Raw genomic sequence first — 16,276 nt, 5'->3', positions numbered from 1 at the left:
TTCAATTCCTGATCAGGGCACATGACTGGGTTGTAGACCAGGTCCCCAGGAGGGGTGTTATGGGAGATAACTGATCCATGTTTCTCTCCCTCCCTCTCCTCTCTGTAAAATAAAATCTTTTTAAAAAGCTCATTTCTTAAGTATAAATATGGATTTTTGGTTGCTTTATTTACAGATTAATTTTTATAAACAGAACATAATCTACTTCTTTATTTATATGTATGTAATTAAGATTTTTAAATAAAAGTGTATACGTATTCTGAGTTTGTGTCACTTACATACATACATTCTTTACCTCAACAAGCATCATGATAAATAAAAATAGTAAACAACTAGGCATAACAAAATTACATTATGAGCCTAATGACTATTTCCAGAGAGCAAATCCATCCATTTAAATCATATGAATTCAAAATTCCTGAGGGCCCTATAAACTTAAAATCAACAATTAAAGATTTATAGCTGATGTGAAAACAAAATACAAAAATAAAAACAAAAAAACAGAAACACAACCTCTTAGGCAATCTGATGTATTATTTATTCTCTGTTGTTTTTTTCCTTTTTAAATTCCATTAATAGTAAACTGCCACCTGAAATGTGTACCAAATATTTCACAGAAGTTTTGGTAAAATAAAAAATCATTTTTTATTTGAGCTGAATTAAATAATGAAGGAGCATTTGTCATTCAAGACTTTATGAACTAACTTAAAAATAAATAATCTATGGGGTAAACATTAAAGGCAAAAACATCTACACTTTTTATCAGTTCAAGAAAATGCTCCTAGTATTAATATAATACTCAAATAGCAGACATGAAATCTGTTAACTGGACTGAACTACAAGTGTTAAAAAAAAGATATCTAAACGTGTAAACATGTTTGTAAAAACATGGCTTTATTAAGTCTCTTGACTGATAAATTGTAAAAAAAATCAGTGCTTCCTAGTTAATTCATACAAATCTGGCCAAATATAACAATTCAGAAACAATCATTGTGGTAACCTTTTGATATCTTACTTTCACTCCAAATGTGTTAAGTACTGTCTTTCCCCTTTCGTTCTATTCCTAAGAAAACAATTTTGCTTGTTCCCCTGAAAGTGTACTACAATCAACTTAAAATACTCACTTGTCCATGTTTCCAACACTCTTTGAAAAGCTTCCAATTATTAGTATTTTTATAATCCTTAAGCCAAAGAATACGCTTCTCACAGACCCAAGAATGGGGTATATCACCATACAATTTGTTTTCATCCACGGCAGACTTTCTGCTTTCTTTAGGCTCCTCTTTAAGCTCTGATTTTACACTTATCTTAGGGGCTTTATTTGGTGGAATTTTGTTTTCAACAACTGAAGCAATTATGTCATCAAGAATGTTTGGCATACTCCTTCCACTTTTACCACTCTATTAGAGAAAAAATCATTTTTTGAGAAGAAATGTATACATTTTAAACTTTCATTTTGACTTACTATTAGTATAACAAACAACTAACACAAACTTACTTGCCTTCAAGAATATGTAATTATAACTTTCATTTTGACTTACTACTAATACAACAAACAACTAATACAAACAACTTATTGCTTTCAAGATAATCAAGATACGGATCTGTAGTCCCTACAATGACCCTGAGAGGTGGGAATCAGAGCTTCGCTGGTCTCCATGTGAGGCCAAGTGTGAAGGAACTAAAAGAGTGGGCCTTCTACCTTTTACATTGTTTTAAGGTTGAAGCAGTTGGGTGGGATTTCCCATATACTTTCAATAGCCACTAAAAATTTATGTCTATCTATACAATTATTTGTGCGTATTTACCTCTGAAGAATAACCAAAACAAAAACTGACTTCTAAATATTTTAACTAACAAAACATTTACTTCCGTGTTACTTCCCCTATTAGATACATGGTTTTCAAATTTTAATGAGGTATCTTAGGGCTCTTCTGGCATCAAAACATCCCTCCCCCAACTTTATTCACCTAGAGGGAAAAAACAAAAATCTCCAGCTTTCAAGTGCTAAGTTATAATGTAAATAGAAACACACCAAGTAATTTAGTATACTTGATTTGCTCTGCCTCTGTTCATTGCGTAGTTCACAGGTGAATCTCCAAATCATCTAAACTTAATGCCCATATATAAAAAATCACTCACTGAGGTTCCCATTGAATATACTGGAGCAAAGGCAATGCCAGCATCTGTAGAACCCACACGTAACTTGCCAGCTGTTGTGGTCAGTAAATCCCGTAAGGTTGAACCTTGTTCATTATTCTGGGACATGGGCGGTGACATTCTGCTGTTCGGAGAATCAGGATTCTCTTGTTCTCTCTCTTCTTTAATTTGCTTTTCAAGGGCAAATTCTTTATTTTCTGAAATAGAACATTTTTATAAAATTCAAATAAAATTAAGCATTCTGCTAAAGTACAGACAAAACTAGCATGCTGTATTTTACAGTGAAAGGTAAAAACTATACCAATACTGATTTATTCACCTGAACATACACCAGATGATGGGCTAGATGCTTCGAAATGGAGCCAAAGAGTTTGGATGTGAGAAGACCTTCCTCAATACCTTAGACAGGTAGCTGAATTTATACTTGCCACAAATGAAACTGCTATAGCTAAAACAGGGAGAAGGAATATACGAGTAACAAATCTATTGCCCTGAGGCTTTACTGATATGCTTATCCAGAAATTACTCTGTAACTAGAAACTTCCGCCAAGATGGAGGCCTAGGTGGAAATGCTGTGCCTTCTCCCACAACCAAGTCTGAATACAACAATGGTTTAGTAAACAAAGACGCAGCCAAAGAACAGAAAACTTAACTATACAGAAGTCTGACAACAACCACCGACCGTTCAACCCTGATCAACCAGAACGGTAAGAGGGGCTGAGCCAGCAGCCAAGCAGGGTCGGGCAGGAAGGATCCCCTGACCCAGGAGACCCAGAAGACCCAGGCACCAGGCACCCAGAAGACCCAGAAGACCCAGTGTGGGGCAGGCTGAGCGCAGTTGCACATTCGAGTGCGCAGATAAACCCAGCAAAGGAGTGAACAGTGAGACGGACCCTGCAGGCCCCTGTGGCTGGAGGAAGCAGAGGGGACCTCAATTGATTTCCTTTGACCCCGCCCCCACATACAGCGTCACAACCCAGTAACTGAGTTGCCCTGCCCTGGTAAAAACCTAGGGCTCTGCTCCTCATACATAACAGGCACCAACAGTCCAAAATATGGCTCAAGAAGAACTCAAAGCCCCAGAGCCGATAACTCTAAGTGAAAAAGAAATAGCGAACCTCTCAGATGCACAGTTCAAAACACTGGTGATCAGGATGCTCACAGAACTGGTTGATTATAGTCACAAATTAGAGGAACATATGAAGGCTAAACTTATTGAAATGAAGGGAAATGCACAGGAAACCAGTAGTGATGGAAAGGAAACTGGGACTCAAATCAATGGAGTCGTGGACCAGAAGGAAGAACGAAACATCCAACCAGAAAAGAATAAAGAAACAAGAATTTTTTAAAAATGAGGAGGCTTAGGAACCCCCCAGGGCATCTTTAAACGTTCCAACATCCGAATTATAGGGGTACCAGAAGGGGAAAAGAAACAGCCACGAGTGGAAAACCCTTTTGAACAAATAATAAAGGAGAACTTCCCCAGTCTGGCAAAGGAAATAGGCTTCCAGGAAATCCAGGAAGCTCAGAGAGTCCCAAAGAAGGTGGACCCAAGAAGGAACACACCAAAGCAAATCATAATTACATTAGCCAAGATTAAAATGAAGGAGAGAATCCTAGAAGCAGCAAGAGATAAGGGGACAGTCACCTACAAAGGACTTCCCATCAGACTGTCAGTGGATTTCTCAAGAGACCTTACAGGCAAGAAGGGGCTGGAAAGAAGTATTCCAAGTCATGAAATCCAAAGGCCTACATCCAAGATTGCTCTATCCAGCACAGTTTTCATTTAGAATGGAAGGACAGATAAAGCGCTTCTCAGATAAGATCAAATTCAAGGAGTTCATCATCACCAGGCCCTTATTATATGAAATGTTAAAGGGACTTATATAAGGAAAAGAAGATGAAAAGTATGAACAGTGAAAGGACAGCAGACTCACAGTTATCAACAACCACACCTAAAACAAAAGCAAACCTTGAGAGGACAGCTAGATCAGGAGTGGAACCATAGAAATGAAGACCACATGGAGGGTTAGCAACAGGGGAGTGGGAGGAGAAGTGGGGAGAAGGTACAGAAAATAGCATAGACAGAAGGTAGAAATTAAATAAGGGGGAGGGCAAGAATAGTAGGGGAAATATAGAATCTAATGAACTTGAGACATGTGGTCATAAACTAATGGGGGGGAATGGTGGGGGGGGGGGTGCAGGGTGGAGGAGAATGAAGGTGGGGGAATAGAACTGTAATGGTATAATCAATAAAATATATTTAAAAAAGAAATTACTCTGCAACTAATTTTCATGCAATCATAGAGCTCCTAGTAAGAGAAGACAAAGGTTTTACTGAACCTAAGCCACAATGCAAGCAAAAGATAAAAAGTAAATTCTTTTATGTGAAAAGTACACTAATGTATAATTAATAGTACATTGTTGCAGGGGGAAGGGTGGGTAAGGGAACTAAATGGTAATGAAAAAAATATAATAAAGATAATTTTTTTAAAAGTACATTGTTGGTTATATTATAATATTCTGTCATACAGCTGACCATTGCACAACACAGGGGTTACCTGTGCTGATCCCCAAGACAGTCAAAAATCTACATGTAATTTCTGACTCCCTCAAAATTTCTCTCCTTACACCTGTGGAGGACTGGTTCTAGGATATGGCCCACCCCACCCATGGACACCAAAACCCCTGGATGCTCAAGTCCCCTGTATAACGTGGCGCAGATCAATGCATATAGTTGCCTCCCCACACCTGTGGACTCCCAACTGCGAATCATAAGCAGCATAGGTATTTATTTTTAAAAAATCCACATGTAAATATACCCATCTAGTTCAAACCCTTATTGTTCAAGGCTCACTGCATACTTAGATAATTTATTATATTTACCTTTTTTTTCCTCTCTGGACTTCTGCTCTGCAAGATCTGCTAACCAGTGCAGTGGTGACTGGGATTCTGGAGGAGATAACTTGCTGTCCGAGCTTACATCACTCCCTGGGCTGCTGTTGCCACCACCCTCAGACTTCTGAGGGGTATCCTGCTGCTGTGACTCAGGCATGCACAGAGAAATTTTATTACTGTGATTAAGAACATTCTGTAAAACCTACAAGGGCAGAACAATTGAATTTTTAAAATACCATCTCTTCGATTATTAATTCGAGTTACAAGGAGTCATTTCTATAGTAACACAATTTAAAAAATTTATGTCTTAAATTGGATATCAAGTAACAAAGCTGATTACTTTAACCATTCATTTTATTCGAATAATTAGAAATTTATACTCACTTGAGACACACCGTTCACTGTAGGAAGAGTACCAGCTTGTAAATTCTGTTTGTTAGAACAATGACAATGGGATTTAATACCATATTTTTCTCTAAGAGTGTGCATCACATCTAGAAGATCTGTCAAGACTACAAAATATAATAGTGGTTAACAAAAAGGTTACAACTAGTAGTTAAAGATTGAAAAAAAAATTTCAGTTTTTCTTATGCCTTTTTGACTTTTATTTTTTAATTCAATCCTGACATCTAGTACAGGTTGGATCATTAAACCAAATTCATGGGCTCCATTCTTTTCTCTTTTACCTCTATTATTAAAACTTCAGTGTTCAAAAAAAGTAGAATAATCTTTCATTACAAATCTTTTTCATTACACTCTAGATTTCCCATTCTAAAATGGTTCCTCTGTATTTTTAAAAAAATCCTCAAGGATATGTTTACTGATTTTAGAGAGACAATAAGGGGAAGAGAAAGGAAGGAGGGAGGGAGAGAAGCAGGGAGGGAAGGAGAGAAACCGCAATCAGATGCCTCCCAAAGGCACCTGGACTGGAGATCTAAGCCCAAAACCTTCTGGTGTAAGTAAGGGATGTCACTCCAACCAACTAAGCCACCTGGCCAGGGTTCCTCTGTGGTTTTTGTAGTAACAGGGCAGAGCTTATTAGTTTTATTGTACAGAGGACTCCAAGAACTGAGTAAGAACAATTTCAGGTTAGAGAAACATTATCCCTCTCCATTCTACTATACCCCTCCTACATATGCTCAAATTATCTGAATCAACTAAGTGCTGCTACACTAAGTAAATAACGTACACTTATACTCACCAGAACTAGGTATAATTTGAGTTGGCATTAAATGCTTGTGATCATGAGGCTGTCCCTTCACACACTTTATCCAAGCATACAGTTCTTTATCTGTAAGATTATAACACATTTACTTTTATATCAGTCATTGTTGTACAATTATAAAATTGATGGCTTATATATAAACAGCTTAACAATTACATAAAATGGCAATGGTAGAATTCAAATGTATGGTTCTTAAAAAAAATAAGACAATGCCACTACTCAGAGAATTTTACAAAAACAGAATACAAAATTGATCTAGCCTTTTCTGGAATGACCATTCTTTATTATCATTAATGTATTAGTTATCTCTTTCTTCTCTGATTCTAGCTTCTCTGTAGCTAATTCCTTCTACCTTTTGTTTTTTTTGTGCCAAACATGGCTTTCACTCAATCCCAGTACATTATATTCAGACTATTGCTAACTCATTTTCCTTTTATGCTTCAAAGACATGAAGACAAACTGTCATGACACATGCCACTACTGGATAGACAGTGACAAAAGAGAAACTGTAATGTCCTAAATTACAATGTGTCGGAGAGTAAAATAGAAAGACAAGAGTAATCAACCAGTTAATAGCTGTGGACCAATGAACAGACTAGTCACATTCTAAATGTATGTTGGGGCACTGAGTCAACTTTTGTACAGATCATCAGCCACCACAGCATCTTTCTTATGCATGAACTTTCAGAACCACTGCTCACAACCAATCAAAAGTAGTAAATATTTCTTCCTTACAGAAGGTGCGCCTACCCAAATTGTTCCCCATTTCACCTTTCCCTGCCCCGCCTACCCATCAGTAGCCAATGCAAATTCTTTCAGACACAACTTACACCTTTCTTCCCCAGAATATAATGAATAAAGAACCCTTCAACCTCAATATAGTGGACAACTTTGTCATTTCAGCCCAGATGCCTGCCTATGGGTCAGACTGCATACCCCAGGAACTAGTCTTTTTCTGCCTACCATTTCTCTCAGAAAAGCTTTTGGTCATGAAAGTTCTTTGTTTAACAAGAGTATTTAATTGCTACTATTGCCTTCAAATAAGGTTCCATAGCTGGAGCTGTAAACATATTAAGGCATAGCACGAGGCATATCATATACAGTAAAACTATTTAATTCATTGATCTCAAAAAGATCATCTCTATAAATTTAATAACAAAGAAGTCATTAAATTTATGGCTTCAAGAGTTCAATGAATACCACAAAAAGCTCATTGATTCACCATTAAAAAAAACCCAATTAAAACCATTATTTCATCAAGTCTCATACTAAATAAAATCCAAATCCAGTCTAAAACTTTCTAAAAGACCTCTGACTTTCCCCTCCAAAGCCTACATAGCAGTAACTTACGTTTTCTAACTGCTTATATTTTAGACACTTATGTTAATTACCACTCTGTCAAGTTATAACCTAGTCAAGTGAGTGTATTACAATATTTAACAGTGAAATAAAGAAATAAGTAACAATATAACTCAAGGTGTATGAATTATCCTCAGAAAATGATATGGTGACTGATATATTTTAAAAACCAATACCCTACTCCTGTTCAAAAAAAATTCAGACTTTTATATACAATAACTATAGCAAAATATAATAAATTAACATCAGTTTCTTTATAATTTGGGAAAGGAAAAATAAAATTATGAAACCAGAAAAATATAAAATGCATGTTATGCAGTTTTATAGCAGTACAGCGACTTCTTTTTAAAATATATATTTTATTGATTATACCATTACAGTTGTTGTTCTATTCCCCTCCTTCATTCCCCTGTATCCTGCACACCCCTCCCCCACTATTCCCCCCCATTAGTTTATGACCACATGTCTCAAGTTCATTAGATTCTGTATTTCCCCCACTATTCTTGCCCTACCCCTTATCTATTTTCTACCTTCTGTCTATGCTATTTTCTGTACCTTCTCCCCACTTCCCCTCCCACTCCCCTGTTGCTAACCCTCCATGTGGTCTTCATTTCTATGGTTCTACTCCTGATCTAGCTGTCCTCTCAAGGTTTGCTTTTGTTTTAGGTGTGGTTGTTGATAACTGTGAGTCTGCTGTCCTTTCACTGTTCATACTTTTCATCTTCTTTTCCTTATATAAGTCCCTTTAACATTTCATATAATAAGGGCCTGGTGATGATGAACTCCTTGAATTTGATCTTATCTGAGAAGCGCTTTATCTGTCCTTCCATTCTAAATGAAAACTGTGCTGGATAGAGCAATCTTGGATGTAGGCCTTTGGATTTCATGACTTGGAATACTTCTTTCCAGCCCCTTCTTGCCTGTAAGGTCTCTTGAGAAATCCACTGACAGTCTGATGGGAAGTCCTTTGTAGGTGACTGTCCCCTTATCTCTTGCTGCTTCTAGGATTCTCTCCTTCATTTTAATCTTGGCTAATGTAATTATGATTTGCTTTGGTGTGTTCCTTCTTGGGTCCACCTTCTTTGGGACTCTCTGAGCTTCCTGGATTTCCTGGAAGCCTATTTCCTTTGCCAGACTGGGGAAGTTCTCCTTTATTATTTGTTCAAAAGGGTTTTCCACTCGTGGCTGTTTCTTTTCCCCTTCTGGTACCCCTATAATTCGGATGTTGGAACGTTTAAAGATGCCCTGGGGGGTTCCTAAGCCTCCTCATTTTTAAAAAATTCTTGTTTCTTTATTCTTTTCTGGTTGGATGTTTCGTTCTTCCTTCTGGTCCACGACTCCATTGATTTGAGTCCCAGTTTCCTTTCCATCACTACTGGTTTCCTGTGCATTTCCCTTCATTTCAATAAGTTTAGCCTTCATATGTTCCTCTAATTTGTGACTATAAAGCATGTTTGGACATGCTTCCCCACTTGCTCAGGTCTCTGTTAAGTGATGGGTATTATAAGAAAAAAGATTACTAAGGATGAGGCTTAATAATCCTATCATTAAAAAAAAGATATTGATGGCTAACTACCTGATCATCTACCTGAGAAACCATACTCTAAAAAAGACCTGCCTGAAATGAAAAGTCTGTCACTAAGCATGATTTTACCTCTAATACTCCTGGTTTAAATCCTCTCATTTCATTAAAGACTTTCCCCAAACAAAGAACTGGATACTTTCAAGGCTACCAATAGCAAGTAGCTACTTCCAAATCAACTTGGAAAGCTTTGCTGAAAGACTTTTAGCATGAAAAAGGTGCAATCAGTTACTTCCTTTTGAAACTTTCTGCAACTGTAATTAACATGCAGAACACTGCTTCTGTGCCACTTTATTTACCTAAAAACTACAAGTAATAGTATCAAAGACTGTTTTCATACATAATGTAGATTTCTTCTTCATTCTGTAAAAACTAGGGAATAAATAGTAAATGGCAGCATATTCTTGAACAGCCTGATTTGAACTTTATGAACCAATATTTAGAAATACCAACTAACACTAATAAGTGTTCAACTGCAAGTTATAAAAAGCTCTAATTAATTTTGGCTACATTAAGAAACTATTTGCTGGAAATGAGGGCGTGAGGATGAATCCACTAATCAAGCAGAAAAGGTGCCATTTTATTCTAAAAAACCTGACTATTAATAAACTATGGTAACTCCTTTTCACAACTTCCTTCACGTAATGGTTTATGGAAGACAGAAAAAACCTTACACATATCTAATTTTCCAGATGAGTGATCCTAGAGAAAATGAACATTACTAAAAGTTTAATTTAATATAAAGTCATAAACTGACCTCTAGAACTCTTCCTTTCCTTTGCCTTGTAACAATCCAAGCAGACCACAAATCCACATTTTTGGCAGACCCAGTGAATGTTAAACAATGTTGCTTCACATGCATCACACATCTCTCGGACTCCTCTCACGGCTCTTTTCCAGGCAATTTTGGCTGAAACACAGAGAAATAAAAATATAAGGGGCAATAGACTCTTTTTCATGCAATCTTTGCTGAAATACATGAAAACCGAAACATAAAGGTAAACCAAAAACATTAAAAGATGTATTAACTAAAGACCAACCAACTTCAGGTTTCTTGAAGTAATTAGTGATTCTCTCCAAAAAAAATACATCTAATTGAAGGTTTCTCCATCTGTACACTTTTGACATTTTGGAACACACATATCTCTGTTGCAGAGGACTATCCAGTGCATTGCGGGATGTGCAGCGGCACCTGTGCCCTCCACCCATTAGATACCAGTACTCTACGCCAACATTTTCCAGTTACGGAACCAAAAGTGTCCCCGGGCGGACAAACCAGTGATTTAAAGGAAGGAAAAGGAATTAACATTTAGAGTCCTCATTATTTTAGATATTTACATAAGTAAATATCTAAATTAACCTACTTTCAAACAAATCTATAAGGTAGTTATCATTTGTGTTTTACAGTCATATAGTTTAGCAAGGAGAAAGTTGAGATTCAAATATACATCTAACTCTAAAGACTGAAGACTTCAAGTCAAGATGGCAGTGTAGGTACACACATTCACCCTTTTGCATGACCACATCAAAAGTGTAGCTATAGAACCACCACCATACAGAAACGTTAGAAATTGAGCTGAATCGAAATCCTACCACTATGGAATTAAAGAAAAAACCACAGTGACGTGACACACTGGTAGGAGGGGCGCAGATGCAGAACAGGCTGTCTCCAAACCCACATGGGCCAGATAAAAATCATGAGGGATGTCTCAGGGGCAAGAGGTTCCAGCCCCCAGCCCAGGGTTCCAATACCAGGAAGATATGTCTCTGTAGCTTCTGGCAGTAAAAACCAGCAGGGGTTGAGGATGTGGAGGACAAGCTGCTAGAGTCCCAGGGAGTTACCCTTAAAGGGCTCAAGCATAGACTTACTCAGACCCACTTACCTGAGCTCCAGCACTGGATGAGCAGATTGAAAGGCATCAGAGACATCCAGGGGGGAACTGAATTATCTGGTATCAATGCAAGAGCTAGGGGGGAGCTTTCTTCCAGGCAGAGGCTATCATCCCTTTCCTAAGCCTTCTTCCCACCAGAGCTAACAGGTGGGGACCATATCTGAGACTCCATCAACCTGGCTCACACTATTTGCCCCGTCCTGGTGATTCCCGAAGATCTTGTTACGGCCCACCCAAACTATTTCCAATGGCTTTTACATATGAATGGTTTGTCTTGGCCCATGCTTCAGATTTTCCTAAATTCTCTCAAACTAGCAGCATCTGGCTTCAGTGAGCCTCATACCTTTAGCTAAGTTGCCCCAAACCTGGCACTGGTAGCAGATAGCCTTGGTTTACAACTTGGCCTCTCCTGAGCACCTGCAAGCACAGCACAGGTGGCAGCAATCTGATTCCTTTGTAGGTAGTGCTGTGTGACCCCTGAAGCAACACAGGTAGTGGCTGACCTGGGATGTGCTAACAGCAATCAAGGCTTAACCACAACAGGAGGGTATATACAGCCCACACAGTGGGTGCATCTTGAGTAACCAGGTTGGGCGATAGCAAAGGTTCTATCATTGGACCTACAGGACACCTACTACATAAAGCCACTCTATCAAGCTTGGGAGACATAGTAGCTCTACCTAGTACATAAAAGCAAACACAGGGGGACAGCAAAAATGAGGAGACAAAGAAACATGGCCCAAATGAAAGAACAGAAAAAGAAAACAAAAAGGAGAAAAGCAGTCTATCAGATGCAGAAGTCAAAGTACTGGTTAGAGAGTGTTCAAAGAACTTAGTGAGGACCCCGACAGCATAAAAAAATCAGTCAGAAATATAGGATACACTAGTTGAAATAAAGAACGATTTACAGGGAAACAATAGTAGAGTGGATGAGGCTGAGAATCAAATCAATGACTTGGAACATAAGGAAGCAAGACAATCCATCAGAACAACAAGAAAAAAAAAGGACACCCCCAAAACAAGAATGGTGTAAGCAGCCTCTGGGAGAACTGTAAGCAATCCAACATTTGCATTACAGGGATACCAAAAGGAGAAGAGATAGAGCAGAGATAGAGCAAGAAACTGGAAATCTATTTGAAGAAATAATGGGGAAAAACTACCCTAATTTGGTGAAGGAAATAGACATGCAAGTCCAGGAAGCAGAGAGAGTCACAAACAAGATGGATAGAAAGAGACACACTCTAAGACACATCATAATTAAAATGCCAAAGGTTAAAGATAAACAGAGAATCTTAAAAGCAGCAAGAGAAAAGCTGTTAGTTACCACAGGAGAGTTCCCATAAGACTTTCAGCTGATTTCTCAAAAGAAACTTTGCAGGCTAGAAGGGACTGGCAAGAAATAATCAAAGTCATGAAAAGCAGGGACTTACAACCAAGATTGCTCTACCCAGCAAAGATAGCATTTAGAATCGAAGGGCAGATAAAGAACTTCCCATATAAGAAAAGACTGAAGTAGTTCATTACCACCAAACCATTATTATATGTAATGTTAAAGGGGCTTATTTAAGAAAAAGATCAAAACTATAACAATAAAATGGCAAAAATATGTATCTGTCAACAACTGATTCTAAGAAACTAAATGAGCAAGCAGAAAAAAATAGAATCATAGATTCAGAGAGTGTTTTGATGGTTCCCAGATGGGTGGGTTGTCAGGGAAATGGGTCAGAAGAGGATGGGTTGTCAGAAGAGGATTAAGATGTACAAATTGGTAGTTATACAACAGTTGTGGGGATGTAAAGTACCACAGGGAATAGAATAGCCAAATAATACATATGCATGACCCATGGATGGACAATAGTGTGGGGACTGCCTGGGGGACTGGGAGTTAGGGTGGTACCTGGGTGGAGAGGGACAAATGAGAAAATTTGGGACAACTATAATAGTATAAGCAATAAAATATAATTAATGCTGGAATTTCCCAATTTCGCATCCAAAATGTCTTTGCTGTGCTAACCTGCCATACTTGGCAGAAACTGCAAAATGCTATTGTGATTTCACAAACTGCTAATCCATTCATTTCAACCGCAACTGGAAAATATCTTTTTTTTAAATCCTCACCAGAGGACATTTTTTTTCATTGCTTTTAGGGAGAAAAACATCCATATGAGGGAGAAACATCGACTGGTTGCCTCCCATATTGCCTGGATCACACCTGGACCAGGGATCAAACCTGCAACCTTTCAGTTACAGGAGGAGGCTTCAACCAACCGAGTCACATTGGCCATGGTGGAAAGTATCTTTTAGCTTAGTATGTATAAGTGCTTTTTGTACATAGAAAGTGTCATTATCAAAGTTAAAAGTCAATATAACTAGGTAGGATTAGGTACTTCTCCCAGATTAATTCATACTTCAAATTTGTAGAACAAAATTTATACAATTGTATGTTCTAAGTATTTAACTTCCTTACCATCCTTTTTCACCCAGGACAAAGCTGTTTTTTCAGATGTTACTAACTGACAGAACTTATCACCTATTATATCCAAGATGTATTTTGAAGTTTCTATGTCTAGTTCATCATCTTCATAATTTTCATGTGTCCATAAACTCATAGCTTCATCATCATATTGGTCAGGAGAAGAGAAACCATCTATTCTAACTACTCCATTTTTACTAAATGACAATCTGAAATATTAAAACATAAAAGCATTAGATACATAGATACATCTACTTATTTTAAAGTTCTAAATTTATAATTAAATATTCATATTAAATATAAATATGTAAGTTATATTTGTAATTAGAGAACACAGGGTAGTCCAAATATACACATACTTTAATTATTAATTAAATTTAACCAACTTAGATAACTGCTATAATGTTACACACATGACAATGATAAGTAGTATCAACTTTAAGTTATTTCAAGAAATAAGATCACCTCTATCACTTACTTATATTTAACTACTTAACTCCAATCAAATAAAAACTATGACCAAATATCGAGTGAGAACAAGATTTAAAACGTTAGCCAAGTGCTTCATATAGCAACACTATTATTTTATACATAATTTAAATCAGAAACCTCTAAAGTTGAGAATGCCCAAAATCACATTAAGACTTTCACTGTAGGAATATTAAAAAAATGTCAAGTACATATACAGGGTAGGCAAAGTTGTTTATACTTGTGAGTACACAAAACACAGTTTATCTTTGTGTTATTTTAAGTATCGTATTATTTTCCACACAAACAACTGTAAGCCTTCTTTGCCCCACCTTGTATGTACTTTTCATTAAAATGACACTTCATTAACTTGATTTAGAGGAACAAGGATGAAACTCTTAATAAGTTTACTAGGAACCAAATCGTGTTATTGCCCTTTAGCTTCTGACATCCAATTAATGTAGCTGGTCAGTACAGAAGTTTAAGGTAAATGGAAGGCAAAATTTTCTTTTCTTACTTGCTGGTGGCTATTACTCAATTATGTCTGTAATTACTCTCAAACAGGGGACACTGAAAGTTCATTACATGTCATTCTATACTTTTCAGATGGATGCTATCAACAATATTGCTTTTACTCCTTTTTTCACATTCCTTTCTTACCCTTTCCCTTTTTTAAAAACTGGTATCTCCCTTTGTTATAACCCATCATCTTGTTTCAGCTTGATGTTATTTTATCCACCTGAATATTGACTTTTTTCAAATTTTCTTATCTCTTCAAATAATTTTCCTTTGATTCCTTTTCATCTTTTCTGCAAATATAATTATTTGGGGGATATTTTTGGCTAAAAAAACATGAAGTAAAGAAGTAAGAACTAAAGCTTATTGTCCTCCTACAAACACACACTTTTGGGGTTCCCACCGAACCAACAGCAGAGTGTATTTGCCAAGCAAAGTATCTCCTAACTTCTTAGGAAGATGATGCTGATCAGTAGGAAAATTATTGCAGCTAACATTAATAGAGTATTTCATATGTGCTTGGTATACTACACTTACAGCTCTATGTATTTTATATCATTTAATCTTCATGACATTCTTCTGAGGTTGGTACCACTATCATTCACATTATGCAGATGAGTCAAGCTAAGGTGTAGTCCTACCACAACTAATAAATTCATACAGGAACTAGTAAACAGAGCAAGGAATGAAACCCAGGAATGACTGATTCTAGAGTCTGAGACATTACCCTCTACTGGCTGGGTTACCCAGGTTTCTTTAATTGAACTCTTATACAAACCTACCCTTAAGATTTAGTATTAAAGTATTATTTGGTAATACTAATATTATAGGTACATATAGTTAGTTATAGAGTAATATATAAATATTATAGGTTAATAGTAACTGTAAGTTGCTTTTATATTTATAACAAAACCTGTGAAATATGACATGGTACTAACAATTCCTTTTGGTCACTTTCTAACTTATATTTTATAGCTCTCTATGTTTAACATGGCAAAAGTATGGGTATTCCAATGTACTGCACTGACTTTCATATAACATCTACATTATTTACCTAGATTTATATAGAGTATTTGTTAGCTAATGTACGGATATAAATACGACACTGTTTTGGCCGAAGTGTAATATATTTTTTAAAATCTTTATATGAAACAAACTGCTGTTTCCTATCATTTTCTAGAAAAATACAAAAATTTATCATTAAGGAGGAATAAGTCAGTAGAGAAAGGCTATATGAATGCATATAACACTATACATATGAATTTAGCCCATAATTAGCTATTGTTAAATTTAGTACTAAAGAAGTTTAATATTGTTGTATGATGTTTCAGAAACAAGGAGGCTCCTGTCTCTAAACAGAATTCTCAGAAACACTGTATAATTTCTATCACCCAATAATCATACTTCCCCCCAATTACATAATTTTTCACTTACCGTCTAAAGTAGTAAAATCTACAAAACACAGGTGAGTGAGTTGGTTCTTCTTCTTTTTTACTCCGAATAAGTCTACATTCTCGGCACTTTTGCAAATTAGGCCCTATCTCACAGCAGGAGTCATCTTGTAAAAATGATTCCCCAGTTTGTTTCAGCTTCTTGACTTTACGCCAGTCTTTTAATACTGAACGAGGGATGCCAGCTGTAAAACCAGTAGGAAAGTATTAGCAAGATTATACCTTTTTAGAAAAGTATACCCTTGAGATAAA

General features: G+C 36.8%; 1 protein-coding gene across 5 annotated transcripts in view; it reads right to left on the bottom strand.

The window, feature by feature from the left end:
• Window positions 1-16,276, bottom strand: part of JMJD1C (jumonji domain containing 1C) — a 242,047-nt gene that overhangs the window by 18,246 nt on the left and 207,525 nt on the right. For 3 of the 5 annotated variants that reach the window (XM_037062681.1, XM_037062683.1, XM_037062684.1), the window contains 8 exons: window positions 16,008-16,209; window positions 13,584-13,798; window positions 9,982-10,134; window positions 6,260-6,349; window positions 5,443-5,570; window positions 5,047-5,260; window positions 2,143-2,357; window positions 1,125-1,400 (listed from right to left, as the gene is read on the bottom strand). In XM_037062681.1, the coding sequence (XP_036918576.1) occupies window positions 1,125-1,400; window positions 2,143-2,357; window positions 5,047-5,260; window positions 5,443-5,570; window positions 6,260-6,349; window positions 9,982-10,134; window positions 13,584-13,798; window positions 16,008-16,209 (1,493 nt within the window). Of the gene's footprint in view, window positions 1-1,124; window positions 1,401-2,142; window positions 2,358-2,481; window positions 2,609-5,046; window positions 5,261-5,442; window positions 5,571-6,259; window positions 6,350-9,981; window positions 10,135-13,583; window positions 13,799-16,007; window positions 16,210-16,276 lie in introns of those variants that run through there. The other 2 variants (XM_037062682.1, XM_037062686.1) reach the window with 2 other exon arrangements.

This window comes from Sturnira hondurensis, unplaced genomic scaffold (genome assembly GCF_014824575.4).
Source record: "Sturnira hondurensis isolate 20B ecotype Veracruz unplaced genomic scaffold, ASM1482457v3 Scaffold0014302, whole genome shotgun sequence".
Classification (NCBI taxonomy): Eukaryota; Metazoa; Chordata; class Mammalia; order Chiroptera; family Phyllostomidae; genus Sturnira; species Sturnira hondurensis.
Note: the sequence above shows the minus strand (reverse complement) of the source record. Positions and strands in the feature narration are given on the sequence as shown.